The 20,991-nt window shown below is 44.5% G+C and overlaps 1 protein-coding gene across 1 annotated transcript in view; it reads right to left on the bottom strand.

The window, feature by feature from the left end:
- Positions 1-20,991, bottom strand: part of LOC311108855 (late secretory pathway protein AVL9 homolog) — a 40,373-nt gene that overhangs the window by 6,835 nt on the left and 12,547 nt on the right. The window contains exons 7-14 of the mRNA XM_084151624.1: positions 20,651-20,691; positions 19,605-19,643; positions 19,351-19,420; positions 18,590-19,134; positions 16,138-16,272; positions 6,540-6,759; positions 6,102-6,219; positions 5,282-5,335 (exon numbers count right to left, since the gene is read on the bottom strand). Coding sequence (XP_084007750.1) covers positions 5,282-5,335; positions 6,102-6,219; positions 6,540-6,759; positions 16,138-16,272; positions 18,590-19,134; positions 19,351-19,420; positions 19,605-19,643; positions 20,651-20,691 — 1,222 coding nt within the window. The remainder of the gene's footprint in view (positions 1-5,281; positions 5,336-6,101; positions 6,220-6,539; positions 6,760-16,137; positions 16,273-18,589; positions 19,135-19,350; positions 19,421-19,604; positions 19,644-20,650; positions 20,692-20,991) is intronic.

Genomic DNA, 20,991 nt, shown 5'->3' with positions numbered 1-20,991 from the left:
ACAGGGTGCCATTTGGGACTTCCCCTATGACTCTACACCCAGCCTGCTATATCCAGAGTTTATAGTGCAAGGGGATTTAACACACAACACACACACCCCTTCAGCACCCAAATGGCACTCAATAGGGCTCTGGTCAAAAGTAGTGTACTACGTAGGGAATAAGGTTCCATCTGAGACTCACCCCATCATGTTCCACTAACACACCTTGTAGCAGCAACCTCACCTCCACAACAAACTTCTCACACCTGGCTACTCCCCTGAACTCTCTCTGTACCAATGCATGGCAGCCTTTACAGTAATGCAACAGGTTGATTCAGTGTCTAACACTATCAGAGTATAGCAGGGACTTTGGATGACCTGATACTTATCATTATGAAGCTTCATAAAACGTACACGTACACATAAAAAAACATCCATAACATATCGAAGTTATTCACTTAGTTCTGAGAGAGTTTCTGAAGTTATTTTCTGCTCTGTTCACCACCAAGCAGATCTCTCCATGTTCTCACCACCAAGCAGATCTCTCCATGTTCTCACCATAAAGCAGATCTCTCCATGTTCTCACCATCAAGCAGATCTCTCCATGTTCTCACCATAAAGCAGATGTCTCCATATATCACCACCAAGCAGATCTCTCCATAAATCACCACCAAGCAGATCTCTCCATGTTCTCACCACCAAGCAGATGTCTCCATGTTCTCACCATAAAGCAGATCTCTCCATGTTCTCACCATCAAGCAGATCTCTCCATGTTCTCACCATAAAGCAGATCTCTCCATGTTCTCACCATAAAGCAGATCTCTCCATAAATCACCACCAAGCAGATCTCTCCATGTTCTCACCATAAAGCAGATCTCTCCATAAATCACCACCAAGCAGATCTCTCCATGTTCTCACCATAAAGCAGATCTCTCCATGTTCTCACCATAAAGCAGATCTCTCCATATATCACCACCAAGCAGATCTCTCCATGTTCTCACCATAAAGCAGATCTCTCCATGTTCACACCATAAAGCAGATCTCTCCATGTTCTCACCATAAAGCAGATCTCTCCATAAATCACCACCAAGCAGATCTCTCCATAAATCACCACCAAGCAGATCTCTCCATGTTCTCACCATAAAGCAGATCTCTCCATAAATCACCACCAAGCAGATCTCTCCATGTTCTCACCATAAAGCAGATCTCTCCATGTTCTCACCACCAAGCAGATCTCTCTATGTTCTCACCATAAAGCAGATCTCTCCATGTTCTCACCACCAAGCAGATCTCTCCATATATCACCACCAAGCAGATCTCTCCATGTTCTCACCACCAAGCAGATCTCTCCATGTTCTCACCACCTAGCAGATCTCTCCATGTTCTCACCATAAAGCAGATCTATCCATGTTCTCACCACCAAGCAGATCTCTCCATGTTCTCACCACCAAGCAGATCTCTCCATGTTCTCACCACCAAGCAGATCTCTCCATGTTCTCACCACCAAGCAGATCTCTCCATGTTCTCACCACCAAGCAGATCTCTCCATGTTCTCACCACCAAGCAGATCTCTCCATGTTCTCACCATAAAGCAGATCTCTCCATGTTCTCACCATAAAGCAGATCTCTCCATGTTCTCACCACCAAGCAGATCTCTCCATGTTCTCACCATAAAGCAGATCTCTCCATGTTCTCACCATAAAGCAGATCTCTCCATAAATCACCACCAAGCAGATCTCTCCATGTTCTCACCACCAAGCAGATCTCTCCATATATCACCACCAAGCAGATCTCTCCATGTTCTCACCACCAAGCAGATCTCTCCATGTTCTCACCACCAAGCAGATCTCTCCATGTTCTCACCACCAAGCAGATCTCTCCATGTTCTCACCATAAAGCAGATCTCTCCATAAATCACCACCAAGCAGATCTCTCCATGTTCTCACCATAAAGCAGATCTCTCCATAAATCACCACCAAGCAGATCTCTCCATGTTCTCACCATAAAGCAGATCTCTCCATAAATCACCACCAAGCAGATCTCTCCATGTTCTCACCATAAAGCAGATCTCTCCATGTTCTCACCATAAAGCAGATCTCTCCATATATCACCACCAAGCAGATCTCTCCATGTTCTCACCATAAAGCAGATCTCTCCATGTTCTCACCACCAAGCAGATCTCTCCATATATCACCACCAAGCAGATCTCTCCATGTTCTCACCATAAAGCAGATGTCTCCATGTTCTCACCATAAAGCAGATCTCTCCATGTTCTCACCACCAAGCAGATCTCTCCATGTTCTCACCACCAAGCAGATCTCTCCATGTTCTCACCATAAAGCAGATCTCTCCATGTTCTCACCATAAAGCAGATCTCTCCATGTTCTCACCACCAAGCAGATCTCTCCATGTTCTCACCATAAAGCAGATCTCTCCATGTTCTCACCATAAAGCAGATCTCTCCATAAATCACCACCAAGCAGATCTCTCCATGTTCTCACCACCAAGCAGATCTCTCCATATATCACCACCAAGCAGATCTCTCCATGTTCTCACCACCAAGCAGATCTCTCCATGTTCTCACCACCAAGCAGATCTCTCCATGTTCTCACCATAAAGCAGATCTCTCCATAAATCACCACCAAGCAGATCTCTCCATGTTCTCACCATAAAGCAGATCTCTCCATAAATCACCACCAAGCAGATCTCTCCATGTTCTCACCATAAAGCAGATCTCTCCATAAATCACCACCAAGCAGATCTCTCCATGTTCTCACCATAAAGCAGATCTCTCCATGTTCTCACCATAAAGCAGATCTCTCCATATATCACCACCAAGCAGATCTCTCCATGTTCTCACCATAAAGCAGATCTCTCCATGTTCTCACCACCAAGCAGATCTCTCCATATATCACCACCAAGCAGATCTCTCCATGTTCTCACCATAAAGCAGATGTCTCCATGTTCTCACCATAAAGCAGATCTCTCCATGTTCTCACCACCAAGCAGATCTCTCCATGTTCTCACCATAAAGCAGATCTCTCCATGTTCTCACCATAAAGCAGATGTCTCCATGTTCTCACCATAAAGCAGATCTCTCCATGTTCTCACCACCAAGCAGATCTCTCCATGTTCTCACCATAAAGCAGATCTCTCCATGTTCTCACCATAAAGCAGATCTCTCCATGTTCTCACCATAAAGCTATCAATAGAGAAGTTACGGATGAAGACTCATGGCATCCATCCCAAATGGCACCCTATTCCCTATATAGTGCATTCTATCCCCTATGGACCCTGGTCAAAAGTAGTGCACTATATAGGGAACAGGATACCATTTGGGACGCACACATAAGGTGGAGGTAGGGGGAAAACGTCTGGAGTGTAGCCTTACGAGACGGGGCTGGAGATGGTGCCCCGGGTTCAGTCAACGCACGGCGGGATCGCATTTCCTATACACTTCCTGGAACGTAACCCAAGCACCCCGCCTCTGTCATAATTAATGGACGGAGCAAAATATGAGACCTGGTGTCTTTCTTTACCACCATCACAAGCAGAGCACAGTTATTAGTAGCTTAGTACTCTGTGAAATCACGTGTGATTGCAGTGAAACATGGCACCTTGCTATGTTACAGAAGAACATGAAGTTTAGAAGACGGAGTTTAGAACATGGAGGAAGGGAGGGCGATATGCACATCCTAAACTTGAGACTACCGGTGCTGGGCTAAAAACGGATACAGATTAGGTAGAAATGTAGTATATGTAATGTACAGTATATTTAGGTGCAGGGATCCATCACTGGGAATCAGCTATATTCTGTGTGCAGGCCTCTCATTCCTTTATCCCAGTTTAGAATATGGTCAATATATAAGGAGTCAGTGACACCATGGTGCTGTGTTGGAGCCGTCGGGATGTCCACTTTGTTTGGGATTCATTTTCCCACTTCGCTCTGAATACAATTTAGCAAGATGGCAGGTTGATTTGCTTAATCCCTGGTCTAGGTCTACACACTGAGGGAAAAACATTGGTTTTCATTCATTTACCCTGATTTATACCTGTTGGTCCACAACACTATGACTTGACTTCAACTTCCCTCAAAAGAGTTGACTTGGACTTGTGGACATCTCTGTTCATCTCATAAGTAAGGAAGTAGCCTTGGGTTGTGCGAGTGGGAATGGCTCATAGGAGTAGGAGCCTATCTCCTGTTTCTGTAGAATACACCCCCTGGACAGGACTGTAGTCTATCGTAGGGCCTTAACCCCAATCTACCTCCTGTTTCTGTAGAATACACCCCCTGGACAGGACTGTAGTCTATCGTAGGGCCTTACCCCAATCTATCTCCTGTTTCTGTAGAATACACCCCCTGGACAGGACTGTAGTCTATCGTAGGGCCTTAGCCCCAATCTATCTCCTGTTTCTGTAGAATACACCCCCTGGACAGGACTGTAGTCTATCGTAGGGCCTTAGCCCCAATCTACCTCCTGTTTCTGTAGTACGAATACACCCCCTGGACAGGACTGTAGTCTATCGTAGGGCCTTAGCCCCAATCTATCTCCTGTTTCTGTAGAATACACCCCCTGGACAGGACTGTAGTCTATCGTAGGGCCTTAGCCCCAATCTATCTCCTGTTTCTGTAGAATACACCCCCTGGACAGGACTGTAGTCTATCGTAAGGCCTTAGCCCCAATCTATCTCCTGTTTCTGTAGTACGAATACACCCCCTGGACAGGACTGTAGTCTATCGTAGGGCCTTAGCCCAAATCTATCTCCTGTTTCTGTAGAATACACCCCCTGGACAGGACTGTAGTCTATCGTAAGGCCTTACCCCCAATCTATCTCCTGTTTCTGTAGTACGAATACACCCCCTGGACAGGACTGTAGTCTATCGTAAGGCCTTACCCCCAATCTATCCCCTTAATGCTGAGTGCCAAGTAGAGACACATTGGGTCCCATTTTTACATTCTTTGGTATGACTCAGCCGGGGATCGAACTCCCATCCTTCCAATCTTAGGGCTGACACTAACCACAAGGCCACTGAGTTGATGGAATAGACCACAGCCTTTTTTTCAGTACTTGGAAATAGCAAGGCATAGAGAAGCAGTGAAAATGTATTTTTTTATGATGAATCTGCATTATGCCACATTCTACCTGGTATATAAACTACCAAACTTCACCACTGGGGGGTGCAGAAATCTGCATGTTTTTGTGAGATTGTCAGGTCAATGATTACATTGTGTGATATAGCCTCTATTACAGATAGGTATAACGATAATCAATAGATTTCAATGAAGACTGAAGTACTCACTGTGAAAACCTTAATTTCAGATCAGCAGCACTGTACTGTCCTTGGAACGGATGGCTGAGAAAAGAGGAAATAACACATGTTATTTATCCAAGTCAGAACGTCCACATATTTTCCATTTAGAAAGCACTAAAGATGACCAATGCAACAGCCAGCTACCACCTCCCATTATAGGGCAGTGAATAGGGTTCCATCTTACCCTGGGGTGATCTCAGCCAGAGACTCTACTACCCCCAGAATGTCTCTCTTACCCTGGGGTGATCTCAGCCAGAGACTCTACTACCCCCAGAATGTCTCTCTTACCCTGGGGTGATCTCAGCCAGAGACTCTACTACCCCCAGAATGTCTCTCTTACCCTGGGGTGATCTCAGCCAGAGACTCTACTACCCCCAGAATGTCTCTCTTACCCTGGGGTGATCTCAGCCAGAGACTCTACTACCCCCAGAATGTCTCTCTTACCCTGGGGTGATCTCAGCCAGAGACTCTACTACCCCCAGAATGTCTCTCTTACCCTGGGGTGATCTCAGCCAGAGACTCTACTACCCCCAGAATGTCTCTCTTACCCTGGGGTGATCTCAGCCAGAGACTCTACTACCCCCAGAATGTCTCTCTTACCCTGGGGTGATCTCAGCCAGAGACTATACTACCCCCAGAATGTCTCTCTTACCCTGGGGTGATCTCAGCCAGAGACTCTACTACCCCCAGAATGTCTCTCTTACCCTGGGGTGATCTCAGCCAGAGACTCTACTACCCCCAGAATGTCTCTCTTACCCTGGGGTGATCTCAGCCAGAGACTCTACTACCCCCAGAATGTCTCTCTTACCCTGGGGTGATATCGGCCATGGCTGGGTGGTTGTTGATGAACCACACTCTGTAGTTGTGTGTGATCCTCCAGGCAGAGATGAAGGGAGCGCCCCAGTCCGCTAGCAACTTCTCATTATCTGGACACACAGACACACACACACACACACACACAGACACACACACACACACACACACAGACACACACACACAGACACACACACACAGAATTTTGTTGTGAAATCCTCTGAAACAAATGCTTTTCTCTGTGCGAATCAGATATTAATCTATAGACTGAGTGAGGGAAAGATTAGTAATCAAGTTCAGAGCTGTGCTAAGGAAATCATAGAAAACCGGAAAAAATAGAATATTAGTTTGAGTAGATCCATTTCAATGAGGGGTTGAATAGAAGATGATTGCTGATGAAACTGTAAAAATCGAATCCTTGCAAGTGCAATACCTTCTTGCAAGGTGGATGAAAGTAGGGAGTGTATGTAGAGTCCAAACTGGGCCCTGATCCACTCGTCCCCTCCCTCCCAGCCGGTCCCATCCAGAAACACGTCCTCACGGTTCTCTGTCACGTGTTTGACCAGGTAGTCAGCGAAACGCAGGTCAGCCGTGGTCAGGCCTAGCAGCCTCCTCAACTCAGGGTCCCCAATCTGGATCTTAGCCTCCTCCACCTAGTAGGATGGACACACGCACACGCACACGCACACACACACACACACACACACACACACACACACACACACACACACACACACAGACAGACAGAACACAAAGCACTCAATAACTCAAGATACCTGGGAAAAAAAAGAGGTCAAATCTGAAAGGCAGGCATAAACATGGCATACACATGGGAGAGTTAAACACAAGAAAACACTGATGGATAAGGAAGGATATGATAACATTTGTAACCCAGTCAAAATCTGTAACTCTGGTCAAAATTACTACACTATGTGTAGGGGATAGAGTGCCTTGGCAGCAGCTAATGGGGATCCATAATAAATACAAATACAAATTTGGGACACAACCTTAGTATAATGCACATTTGGGGCCCACTGGACCCAGGAGAAAGAAGAGATGGAGAGAGATGTAATTGAAGAATCCATAGAATCTAACCACTTCTGGGAACATTGGAACACACTAAACTAACAACAACATAAAGAGTTATCTATCCAAAACGGAGATGTATGGATAAACCACTTCTCCAATCTTTTTGGCCCTATAACAAAGAACAAACAGCAAAAATATATACATGATCAATTAAAAATCTTAGTTAGCTATTAAGGACTATCAGAACTCACTGGATTCTCCAATTAAATTGAATGAACTACAGGACAAAATACAAACCCTCCAACCCAAAAAGGCCTGTGGTGTTGATGGTATCCTAAATGAAATGATAAAATACACAGACCACAAATTTCAATTGGCTATACTTAAACATCATCCTCAGCTCTGGCATCTTCCCCAATATTTGGAACCAAGGACTGATCACCCCAATCCACAAAAGTGGAGACAAATTTGACCCCAATAACTACCTTGGGAAAATCCTCTGCATTATCATTAACAGCAGACTCGTACATTTCCTCAGTCAAAACAATGTACTGAGCAAATATCAAAATTGGCCTTTTACCAAACTACCGTACGACAGACCACGTATTCACCCTGCACACCCTTATTGACAAACAAACAAAAAGCAAAGTCTTCTCATGCTTCGTTGATTTCAAAAAAGCTTTTGACTCAATTTGGCATGAGGGTCTGCTGTATAAATTGATGGAAAGTGGTGTTGGGGGGAAAACATACAACATTATAAAATCCATGTATACAAACAACTAGTGTGCGGTTAAAACTGGCAAAAAACACAGATTTCTTTCCTCAGGGCCGTGGGGTGAGACAAGGATGCAGCTTGAGACCCACCCTCTTCAACATATATACAGTATATCAATGAATTGGCGAGGGCACTAGAACAGTCTGCAGCACCCGGCCTCACCCTACTAGAATCTGAAGTCAAATGTCTACTGTTTGCTGATTATCTGGTGCTTCTGTCGATAACCAAGGAGGGCCTACAACCAAGGAGATGAGATGTCCGTCTGTCGCTCCAACACCACAACGCTCCCAGAGGATATACATGTTGACGTCATCAGAGTGCACAGCTGAATATTGTATGCTGGAAAATACTTGGTTTGTTATTTTTGATAAAAACAAAAATGCTATTCATAAATACGAATACATAACTTGTTTTTGCGTGGATTCCACAACGCGGTTAGCTTTTAACAGCTAGGGCCGCTATTTCTTGTCCCGGAATCCCGTTTAAAAGACAGGTTTAAGCCTGCTTGACAGAGACGCTAAGCTGCTAGCCATCAAGCTAACGAAGTTGGTACCAGATGAGTTTTGCAATGGAGCCCTCTTTGTCTGGAGAAAAATGAACGGTTCCAACGCTGTATGAGCTGTATCTATTACGCTTTGTTTTGAGACAAACGGGAACACTCGGAGTTGCCGAGGATAATAGGCTTGAGGTGGCTTCCTTGATCACGCAGGTCGCCAGCCTACGTAAGAAACTGGGGAAAACGCAGAGTGGAATGTTTACATTTTCTACACCAGTGGCTGGATGGCGTTCGCGCTTGTTGGATGCATCTCCGCCTTGTCGTTGGTCATTATCCGACTGGCCGGTGTTGCCCGGTGCTCCCCCATCTGATAGCGCCGTCGAAGGAGCACATCATAAGGAGAAAAGCAATCAACGATGGTCGCATGTCATGAGCCGTGGAGCCGAAGACAGCGACCTCCCACAAAGCAGTCTACACTCCCAACGAGAGGCCCGGAGCGGATACAAACAACGAGTAGTTTCGCCGTACTAGAGCCTGATCTTCCTGCACCTTCGTTGCTGGGGGTGCCTGTGTCTGCGGCCGCAGTGCTTACTACTACGATTTCGAAGTTGACATCGGCAACTTTCTGTCCCTGCTCTGGATCGAGCGGGGCTTCTCCATCTGTCGGAGGCCTGCATCCTGTGAAGCGTGGGAATGGGCGGATTTCCTCATCCTTCTCCCCAGCCGTGATTTTGGGCAGCTCCATGGTAAGAAATGTGACCGTTCCTGGTGCAAAAACAATGTCCTATCCCGGAGCTCGGGTAAATGACATTACTAAGCTGCACCCGAATGTACTACGTTTTAATGACATTACAAAGGGCAGCTCTGAACAGTTGAAACTGGATTTTAAAGAGCTCTGCTAGATACTAACAAAAAACCCATCATATCTGGCCCTGTGCCCTCTCTGAATCGTGGCATTGAATGCTTTAGCAGGATTCTTGTTCTTCACAACTGGCTATGTGATTATTGCAGCTCAATGGGTGTAACTTTTGTTGACAATTTCGATACCTTTTGGAAACAAAACACGTTTTATAAGGAGGATGGGATCCACCCAAATCATTTGGGTTCCTGGATCCTTTCACAGCATTATAAGGCTGCGTTGAGACAATGACTTAGCAATGACCCAAGCCCAGCTTAGCTAATCCCTACCTTTGTGACACAGTTGTCAAAATGCTTCAGCAAATGTTCATTACATCAGGGGCGCCGGTAAACACAATATAAGTAACCTAATTTATGTCCCTCTAACTGCCCTGAATGCCTCTGCTGATCCTACAGCTATTGTATGCAGTAATCATGTGCCTAAGAACCAGATTTATACTGTTAGCACTGAGCCGGTGTGCCTGAGGAGGAAGTCCACTGTGTGCAGCTCACCCTGCACTAACATAAAGAACATGAGCACATCTACTGCTGCTAAGCTTCCCAATAAAGCAATAAAAACAAGTAAGCATCCCAGAAGAAAAGTGCTCAAAATAGCCCACGTTAACATATGTAGCTTAAGAAACAAGGTTCATGAAATCAATAATTTGCTAGTAACAGATTACATTTATATTCTGACTATCTCTGAAACTTACTTAGATAATACCTTTGATGATACAGTTGTAGCAATACAAGGTTATAACATTTACAGAAAAGACAGAAATGCCAATGGTGGAGGTGTTGCTGTTTATATTCAGAACCACATTCCTGTGAAGATTAGAGAGGATCTCATGTTAAATATTGTTGAAGTAATATGGCTACAGGTTCATCTGCCTCACCTAAAGCCAATTCTGGTGGGAAGCTGCTATAGACCACCAAGTGCTGACAGTCAGTATCTGGATAACGTGTGAAATGCTTGATAATGTATGTGATATCGGCGGCAGGTAACTTAGTGGTTAAGAGCATTGTGCCAGTAACCGAAAGGTTGCTGGTTCTAATCCCCGAGCCGACTAGGTGAAAAATCTGTCGATGTGCCCTTGAGCAAGGCAATTAACCCTAATTGCTCCTGTAAGTCGCTCTGGATAAGAGCATCTGCTAAATGACTAAAATGTAAATATCAATATCAATAGAGAGGTATACTTTCTGGGTGATTTAAATATTGACTGGCTTTCATCAAGCTGCCCACTCAAGAGAAAGCTTCAAACTGTAACCAGTGCCTGCAACCTGGTTCAGGTTATCAGTCAACCTACCAGGGTAGTTCCCAACAGTATAGGAATTAAAATCATCAACATGTATTGATCATATCTTTACTAATGCTGCAGAGATTTGTTTGAAAGCAGTATCCAAATCAATTGGATGTAGTGATCACAATATAGTAGCCATATCTAGGAAAACCAAAGTTCCAAAGGCTGGGCCTAATATAGTGCATAAGAGGTAATACAATACGTTTTGTAGTGATTCCTATGTTGTTGATGTAAATAATATTTGTTGGTCCGTGGTGTGTAATGAGGAGCAAACAGACACTGCACTTGACATATTTATGAAATTGCTTATTCCAGTTACTAATAAGCATGCACCCATTAAGAAAATGACTGTAAAAACAGTTAAATCCCCGTGGATTGATGAGGAATTGAAAAATTGTATGGTTGAGAGGGATGAGGCAAAAGGAATGGCAAATAAGTCTGGCTGCACAACCGATTGGCAAACGTATTGCAAATTGAGAAATCATGTGACTAAACTGAATAAAAAGAAGAAGAAACTACACTATGAAACAAAGATAAATGACATAAAGAATGATAGTAAAAACCTTTGGAGCACCTTAAATGAAATGTTGGAAAAAAAGGCAAACTCAGCTCCATCATTCATTGAATCAGATTGCGCATTCATCACAAAACCAACTGATATTGCCAACTACTTTAATATTTTTTTCACTGGCAAGATTAGCAAACTTAGGCATGACATGCCAGCAACAATTGCTGATACTACACATCCAAGTACATCTGACCAAATTATGAAAGAGAAGCATTGTGTAATTTTGAATTCCGTAAAGTGAGTGTAGAGAGTGTGGAGAGGAGAGGTGAACAAATTATTGTTGTCTATTAACAATGACAAGCCACCGGGGTCTGACAACTTGGATGGAAAATTGCTGAGGATAATAGCGGACGATATTGCCACTCCTATTTGCCATATTTTCAATTTAAGCCCACTAGAATGTGTGTGCCCCAAGGCTTGGAGGGAAGCAAAAGTCATTCCGCTACCTAAGAATAGTAAAGCACCCTTTACTGGCTCAAACAGCCGACCAATCAGCCTGTTACCAACCCTTAGTAAACTATTGGAAATAATTGTGTTTGACCAGATACAATGCTATTTTACAGTAAACAAATTGACAACAAACGTTCAGCATGCTTATAGAGAAGGACATTCAACAAGCACAGCACTTACAGAAATTACTGATGATTGGCTGAGAGAAATTGATGATAAAAATATTGTGGGGGCTGTTTTGTTAGACTTCAGTGCGGCTTTTGACATTATCGATCATAGTCTGTTGCTGGAAAAACGTATGTGTTGTGGCTTTACACCCCCTGCTATATTGTGGATAAAGAGCTACCTGTCTAGCAGAACACAGAGGGTGTTCTTTAATGGAAGCCTCCCCAACATAATCCAGGTAGAATCAGGAATTCCCCAGGGCAGCTGTCTATGGCCCTTACTTTTTTCCATCTTTACTAATGACATGCCACTGGCCTTGAGTAAAGCGAGTGTGTCTATGTATGCGGATGACTCAACACTATACACGTCAGCTACTACTGCAACTGCAATAACTGCAACACTTAAAGAGTTGCAGTTAGTTTCGGAATGGGTGGCAAGGAATTAGTTAGTCCTAAATATAAAAAAAAACTAAAAGCATTGTATTTGGGTCAAATCATTCACTAAACCCTAAACCTCAACTACATCTCGTAATGAATCATGTGGAAATTGAGCAAGTTGAGGTGACTAAACTGCTTGGAGTAACCCTGGATTTTAGACTGTCATGGTCAAAGCATATTGATACAACAGTAGATAGGATGGGGAGAAGTATGTCCATAATAATGCGTTGCTCTGCCTTCTTAACAACACTATCAACAAGGCAGGTCCTACAGGCCCTAGTTTTGTCGCACCTAGACTACTGTTCAGTTGTGTGGTCAGGTGCCACAAGGAGGGACTTGGGAAAATTGCAGTTGGCTCAGAACAGGGCAGCACGGCTGACCCTTAAAAGTACACGGAGAGCTAACATTAACGACATGCATGTCAGTCTCTCCTGGCTTAGAGTGGAAGAGAGATTGACTTCATCACTGCTTGTTTTTGTAAGAGGTGTTAACAAGCTGACTGTACCGAGAAGTCTGTTTAAACTACTATCACACAGCTCGGAAACCCATGCATACCCCACAAGACATGCCAACAGAGGTCTCTTCACAGTCCCCAAGTCCAGAACAGACTATGAGAGGCCCACAGTACTACATAGAGCCATGACTACATGGAACTCTATTCCACATCAGGTAACTGATGCAAGCAGTAGAATCAGATTTTAAAAACAGGTAAAAATACACCTTATGGAACAATGGGGACTGTGAAGAGACACACACAAAGGTATAGACACATGCATACGCACACATTGTGATATTGTTGTATGGTGGTATTAAACATTTTGTATTGTAGATATGTAGTGGTGTAATAATGTTATATGATGTACTGTTTTATCTTTTGTATTATATGTAATGTAAGTGTTTTAATATGTTTGGACCCCAGGAAGAGTAGCTGATCCCTAATAAATACAAATAAATACAAAATACAGCAGCACCTAGATCTTCTGCACAGATTCTGTCAGACCTGGGCCCTGACAGTAAATCTCAGTTAGACAAAACTAATGGTGTTCCAAAAGAGGTCCAGTTGCCAGGACCGTAAATACAAATTCCATCTAGACACCATTGCCCTATAGCAAACAAAAAAACTATACATACCTCGGCCTAAACATCAGCGCCACAGGTAACTTCCACAAAGCTGTGAACGATCTGAGAGACAAGGCAAGAAGGGCCTTCTATGCCATCAAAAGGAACATAAAATTTGACATCCCAATTAGGATCTGGCTTAAAATACTTGAATCAGTTATAGAACCCATTGTCCTTTATGGTTGTGAGGTCTGGGATCTACTCACCAACCAAGAATTCACAAAATGGGACAAACACCAAATTGAGAATCTGCATGCAAAATTCTGCAAAATTACCCTCCATGTATATAATATAATATAATATAATATAATATGCCATTTAGCAGACGCTTTTATCCAAAGCGACTTACAGTCATGTGTGCATACATTTTTATGTATGGGTGGTCCCGGGGATCAAACCCACTACCCTGGCGTTACAAGCGCCGTGCTCTACCAATTGAGCTACAATGCATGCAGAGCAGAATTAGGACAATTCCCGCTAATTATCAAAATCCAGAAAAGCGCAATTAAAGTCACAACCACCTAAAAATAAGTGATTCTCAAACCTTCCATAACAAAGCCCTCACCTACAGAGAGATGAACCTGGAGAAGAGTCCCCTCTGCCAGCTGGTACGGTGACTCTCCTCACAAACACAAACAGACCCCACGGAGCCCCAGGACAGCAACACAATTAGACCCAACTAAATCATGAGAAAACTAAAATATAACTATTTGACACATTAGAAAGAATCAACAAAAAAACAGAGCAAACTAGAATGCTATTTGGCTCTAAACAGAGAGTACACAGTGGCAGAATACCTGACCACTGTGACTGACCCAAACTTATGGAAAGCTTTGACTATGTACAGACTCAGTGAGCATAGCCTTGCTATTGAGAAACGCCGCCGTAGGCAGACCTGGCTCTCAAGAGAAGACAGGCTATGTGCACACTGCCCACAAAATGAGGTGGAAACTGAGCTGCACTTCCTAACCTCCTGCCAAATGTATGACCATATCAGAGACACATATTTCCCTCAGATTACACACACCCACAAAGAATTCGAAAACAAACCCAATTTTGATAAACTCCCTTATCTACTGGGTGAAAAACCACAGTGTGCCATCACAGCAGCAATATTTGTGACCTGTTGCCACAAGAAAAGGGCAACCAGTGATGAACAAACACCATTTTAAATACAACCCATATTTATGTTTATTTATTTTGCCTTTCATACTTCAACTACTTACACATAGACAATAATATAACATTTGAAATGTCTATATTATGTTAAATGGTTGTGAGTGTAATGTTTACTGTTCAGGTAATTGTTTATTTCCCTTGTTTATTTCCTGTCTATTTCACTTGCTTTGGCAACGTAAACATAATATGTTTCACATGCCAATAAATTGAGAGAAGAGATGGAGAGAGAATATATGGAGCGAGAAGATATGGAGAGTTTTTTTATTTTACCAGGTAAGTTGACTGAGGACACATTCTCATTTACAGCAACGACCTGGGGAATAGTTACAGGTGAGAGGAAGGGGGATGAATGAGCCAATTGGAAGCTGGGGATGATTAGGTGGCCATGATGGTATAAGGGCCAGATTGGGAACTTAGCCAGGACACCGGGGTTAACATAGCCAGGACACCGGGGTTAACTTAGCCAGGACACCGGGGTTAACTTAGCCAGGACACCGGGGTTAACATAGCCAGGACACCGGGGTTAACACCCCTACTCTTGCAATAAGTGCCATGTGACAACCTTTTAAAGTCCCATCCGAAAGACGGCACCCTACTCAGGGCAATATTCCCAATCACTGCCTTGGGGCATTGGGATATTATTATTGTTTGACCAGAGGATAGAGTGCCTCCTACTGGCCCTCCAATACCACTTCCAGCAGCATCTGGTCTCCCATCCAGGGACTGACCAGGACCAACCCTGCTTAGCTTCAGAGGCAAACCAGCAGTGGGATGCAGGGTGGTATGCTGCTGGAGAGAGAAGAGATGGAGAGAGATGAGATGGAGCGAGATGGGATGGAGAGAGAGGGAGAGATGAGAGAGAAATGAGAGAGAAGGGAGAGAGATGGAGAGATGAGAGAGGAGAGAGGGAGCGATGAGAGAGAAGGGAGAGAGAGGAGAGAGATAAGGAGAGAGATAGAGAGTGAGGAAGAGAGAGGAGAGATGGAGAGAGATAGAGGAGAGAGAGGAAGAGAGAGGGAGAGAGAAGGGAGAGAGAGGAGAGATGGAGAGAGAGGGAGAGATGAGAGAGAAGGGAGAGAGAGGAGAGAGATAAGGAGAGAGATGGAGAGTGAGGGAGAGAGAGGAGAGATGGAGAGAGATAGAGGAGAGAGAGGAAGAGATAAGGAGAGAGATGGAGAGAGAAGGGAGAGAGAGGAGAGATGGAGAGAGAGGGAGAGATAAGGAGAGAGATGGAGAGATGAGAGAGAGGGAGAGAGAGGAGAGATGGAGAGAGAGGGATAGATAAGGAGAGAGATGGAGAGATGAGAGAGAGGGATAGATAAGGAGATAGATGGAGAGAGAGGGATAGATAAGGAGAGAGATGGAGAGATGAGAGAGAAGGGAGAGAGAGGAGAGCTGGAGAGATGAGAGAGAGGGATAGATAAGGAGAGAGATGGAGAGATGAGAGAGAAGGGAGAGAGAGGAGAGATGGAGAGATGGAGAGAGAGGGAGAGAGAGGAGAGATGGAGAGATGGAGAGAGAGGGATAGATAAGGAGAGAGATGGAGAGATGGAGAGAGAGGGATAGATAAGGAGAGAGATGGAGAGATGAGAGAGAGAGGGAGAGCAAGACTCACGTCAACGATCGCGTCACTTAGGTGCCTCTGCTGACGGAAGAGGATGTTGGTTGCCCCGGCGACAAAGCCGCGCACCGTGATGTCTGACAGCAGGTGGTGCTGCTGCAAGGCCATGTAGGGCAGGCACAGGTAACCCTGGCAACGACACACATACAGGTTAAAGGTCACTAATTTATGTGTGTGTGTGTGTGTACAGTTCGAGATCTAGTCAGGGAAAGGACACACCCAACAGCAAACAGGTTACAGTAACACCATTATATGTTGTTTGTATTGGGTTAATGTTTGCCATAGTGTTATGAAATCCTCCTTGGTGACTAAACTGACTTTTTTCCCCTTGTAGTACTGGAAAAGCAGCGCTTGCATGTGTGTGTGTGTGTGTGTGTGTGTGTGTCCTTGTAGTACTAGAACAACTCCTCCCTCCTCTCACCCACTAGTCACCACACCACTATTATCATAATTTGATGTGTGGGCGTTTTGAAACGCAAATACCTGACTAACTGACATTTGGGTTTATGACAGGGTTTAGCTTAAATCTAGATATCAGGATGCTTTTCTGTGATGAATAATAGATCAACCCCCACCCTTTAAATTCAGAGGAAAAATCAACCCCAACCCTTTAAATTCAGAGGAAAGATCAACCCCCACCCTTTACCTTCAGAGGAAATATCAACCACCACCCTTTAACTTCAGTGGAAAGATCAACCCCCACCCTTTAAATTCAGAGGAAAGATCAACCCCCACCCTTTAAATTCAGAGGAAAGATCAACCCCCACCCTTTAAATTCAGAGGAAAGATCAACCCCCACCTTTTAAATTCAGAGGAAAGATCAACCCCCACCCTTTAAATTCAGAGGAAAGATCAACCCCCACACTTTAAATTCAGAGGAAAGATCAACCCCCACCCTTTAACTTCAGAGGAAAGATCAACCCCCACCCTAGGAAAGCTAGATCAGTTGGCTGTTGCCTCGGCAACATGTAAGTGAATAATTAAAAAAGCAGGTGATGGTTGATGGTGAGAGAGACAGCTATACAGAGAGACAGATATACAGAGAGACAGATATACAGAGACAGATATACAGATATACAGAGAGACAGATATACAGAGAGACAGCTATACAGAGAGACAGATATACAGAAAGACAGATATACAGAGACAGATATACAGATATACAGAGAGACAGATATACAGAGAGACAGCTATACAGAGAGACAGATATACAGAGAGACAGATATACAGAGAGACAGCTATACAGAGAGACAGATATACAGAGAGACAGATATACAGAGAGACAGCTATACAGAGAGACAGCTATACAGAGAGACATATATACAGAGAGACATATATACAGAGAGACAGATATACAGAGAGACAGATATACAGAGAGACAGATATACAGAGAGACAGATATACAGAGAGACAGATATACAGAGAGACAGATATACAGAGACAGATATACAGAGAGACAGATATACAGAGAGACAGAGAGACAGATATACAGAGAGACAGATATACAGAGAGACAGAGAGACAGAGAGACAGATATACAGAGAGACAGATATACAGAGAGACAGATATACAGAGAGACAGATATACAGAGAGACATATATACAGAGAGACATATATACAGAGAGACAGATATACAGAGAGACAGATATACAGAGAGACAGATATACAGAGAGACAGATATACAGAGAGACAGATATACAGATATACAGAGAGACAGCTATACAGAGAGACAGCTATACAGAGAGACAGATATACAGAGAGACAGATATACAGAGAGACAGATATACAGATATACAGATATACAGAGACAGATATACAGAGAGACAGATATACAGAGAGACAGAGAGACAGATATACAGAGAGACAGATATACAGAGAGACAGAGAGACAGATATACAGAGAGACAGATATACAGATATACAGAGAGACAGATATACAGAGAGACAGATATACAGAGACAGATATACAGAGAGACAGATATACAGAGAGACAGAGAGACAGATATACAGAGAGACAGATATACAGAGAGACAGAGAGACAGATATACAGAGAGACAGATATACAGAGAGACAGAGAGACAGATATACAGAGAGACAGAGAGACAGATATACAGAGAGACAGATATACAGAGAGACAGAGAGACAGATATACAGAGAGACAGATATACAGAGAGACAGCAGATATACAGAGAGACAGCTATACAGAGAGACAGATATACAGAGAGACAGATATACAGAGAGACAGATATACAGAGAGACAGCTATACAGAGAGACAGCTATACAGAGAGACAGATATACAGAGAGACAGATATACAGAGAGACAGATATACAGAGAGACAGATATACAGAGAGACAGATATACAGAGAGACAGATATACAGAGAGACAGATATACAGATAAAGAGCTTTCTAAGTATACGCTGAATGGCTCTGTGTTGAGTTAGGTACCTTGGTGAAGATGGCGAGTGGCAGGCCATACTGATCCTCTTCCAGCCCAGACACCAAGCCCTGAGTGACGACTCCCTGGCCCCCTGGCCCTGCTGACAGGCCCCGAGGTTGCACCGTGATGGGGGTACCTGTCACCGGGTCAAACGTCTCTGGGTGCTCCAGGCCCCCTGAATCCCCCAAACCTAAACCCCCGGTCTCGGAGTCTCTAGTCCCTTCCTCTAGCACACTGGGGTCCAGTGTCTCCCAGTCGCTCTCCGAGGAGTCCGGGGAGGTCCGGGAGGGGGGCTTCAGGTGGGTGTTCTCCCTAGCTGGGGTGGAGGTCTCTGGGGAAGGCGATGTCCTCTGTGAGGCCTTCATGGTGGTGGAGGTGATCTGGTCCTCTCCTCGGCCCTCATCCCCCACTAGCTCCATGGTAGCGTTGGTGATGTCAGTGACGGAGACGAACTCCTCGGCCCTCGACACACAGTCTACCAGACTGATATCCTCGGAGACGCTGCTCTTGGGCCGGTAGTAGGAGGAGTCAGCCAGGCCGTGCTCTATCATACCTAGAGGAAGGAACACAGCATACATGACATCCTGACCTATAGGACTCAACGTTACCTTTGACCTTCAATATGGGGGAAGAAGAATCCAACAACGTGTGTGTACCAAATGACACCCATATTCACTATATCACCCATAGGGATATGACCAAAAAGTAGCACACTACTGCATTATAGGGAATAGGGTGCCATTTGGGACGCGTGAGTGTGGACTCTCACCTGGGAACAGTGACAGTACTGTCATCAGAGCTCCTACTAGCCTGTTGACTGGAGACACGTAGAACAGAACCTGAGAGTGGACATGTACACAGTCAGAACATCTATTCTGACCTAAAACACCTAGAGGGAGTTATGCTAGTTCTGTCCCTTGGTATATGATGATGTGCTATCTTGCTGTGAGGTCACCTGTGTGTGACATTTATGGTATGGTTGTGATATGCTGTCATGTTGTTGGTGCTGAAGCACGTGGTCACCTTCTTTTCCAGCAGAATCAGTTTGAAGAGGATCAGAACCTAAGGGGTTGAGAATGAGAGAGAGCAAGGGGGGGGAGAGAGAGGGGGGGGAGAGAGAGAGAGAGAGAGAGGGGATAGAGAGAGGGGGGGGGGGAGAGAGAGAGAGAGAGGGGGAGAGAGAGAGAATGAAAGAGAGAGAGGGGGGAGAGAGAGAATGAGAGAGGGGGGAGAAAGAAAGAATGAAAGAGAGACAGAAAGAGAGAGGGGGACAGAGAGAGAGGGGGGGGAGAGAGAGAGAGAGAGAGAGAGAGAGGAGAGGGAGAGAGAGAGAGAGAGAGAGAGAGAGAGGGGGGAGAGAGAGAATGAGAGAGGGGGGAGAAAGAAAGAATGAAAGAATGAAAGAGAGACATAGAGAGAGAGAGGGGGGAGAGAGAGAGAGAGAGAGAGAGAGAGAGGAGAGGGAGAGAGAGAGAGAGAGAGAGAGAGAGAGGGGGGAGAGAGAGAATGAGAGAGGGGGGAGAAAGAAAGAATGAAAGAATGAAAGAGAGACAGAAAGAGAGAGGGGGACAGAGAGAGAGGGGGGGAGAGAGAGAGGGAGAGAGAGAGAGAGACAGAGAGAGAGAGAGAGACAGAGACAGAGAGAGAGAGAGAGAGAGAGAGAGAGAGAGAGAGAGAGAGAGAGAGAGAGAGACAGAGAGAGAGAGACAGAGACAGAAAGAGAGAGGGGGACAGAGAGAGAGGGGGGGAGAGAGAGAGGGAGAGAGAGAGAGAGACAGAGAGAGAGAGAGAGACAGAGACAGAGAGAGAGAGAGAGAGAGAGACAGAGAGAGAGAGACAGAGACAGAGAGAGAGAGTTAAGGCACCACAACAAATAACTACAATCTTGGCAGATGTTTCCAGGATGGTTTCCCAAATGGCACCCTACTCCGTTTATAGTGCACTACTTTTGACCAGAGCCCATAGGGGCCTAGTCAACAGTAGTGCACTATATAGGGAATAGGGTGCCATTTGGTACACATCCAAAACCTTTACAAGCTATCTGCTTGCCTCAAAACACATGAATTTACCTTGTGTTGAAAGTGCAGTATTAAATCTCTTGGTGACATACCTGTCAGGAGAAAATGAAGATTATGTAAAGAATGTGACATTTGCCTAAAGGAAAACTTTGATCATATGTGTGAATTTGCGTCCCCATATACACCCTATTACCTATAGAGTGTAATACTTTTGACGCAGTCTGAGTGTTTTGGGGAATTACACAATGTCATGATGAGGGAGAAGTCTGCCCTGTAGAGATGCAGCCGTTTCTGTAAGCTGGGTTTATCACCACAACAAGTGGCTCTATTGTCACACCCGATGGACATATTTCTATGGCTAATCTAAGACATGTTAGAGGCTACAACAATAG

Source organism: Coregonus lavaretus (assembly GCF_964263955.1).
Source record: "Coregonus lavaretus genome assembly, chromosome: 34".
Classification (NCBI taxonomy): domain Eukaryota; kingdom Metazoa; phylum Chordata; class Actinopteri; order Salmoniformes; family Salmonidae; genus Coregonus; species Coregonus lavaretus.
Note: the sequence above shows the minus strand (reverse complement) of the source record. Positions and strands in the feature narration are given on the sequence as shown.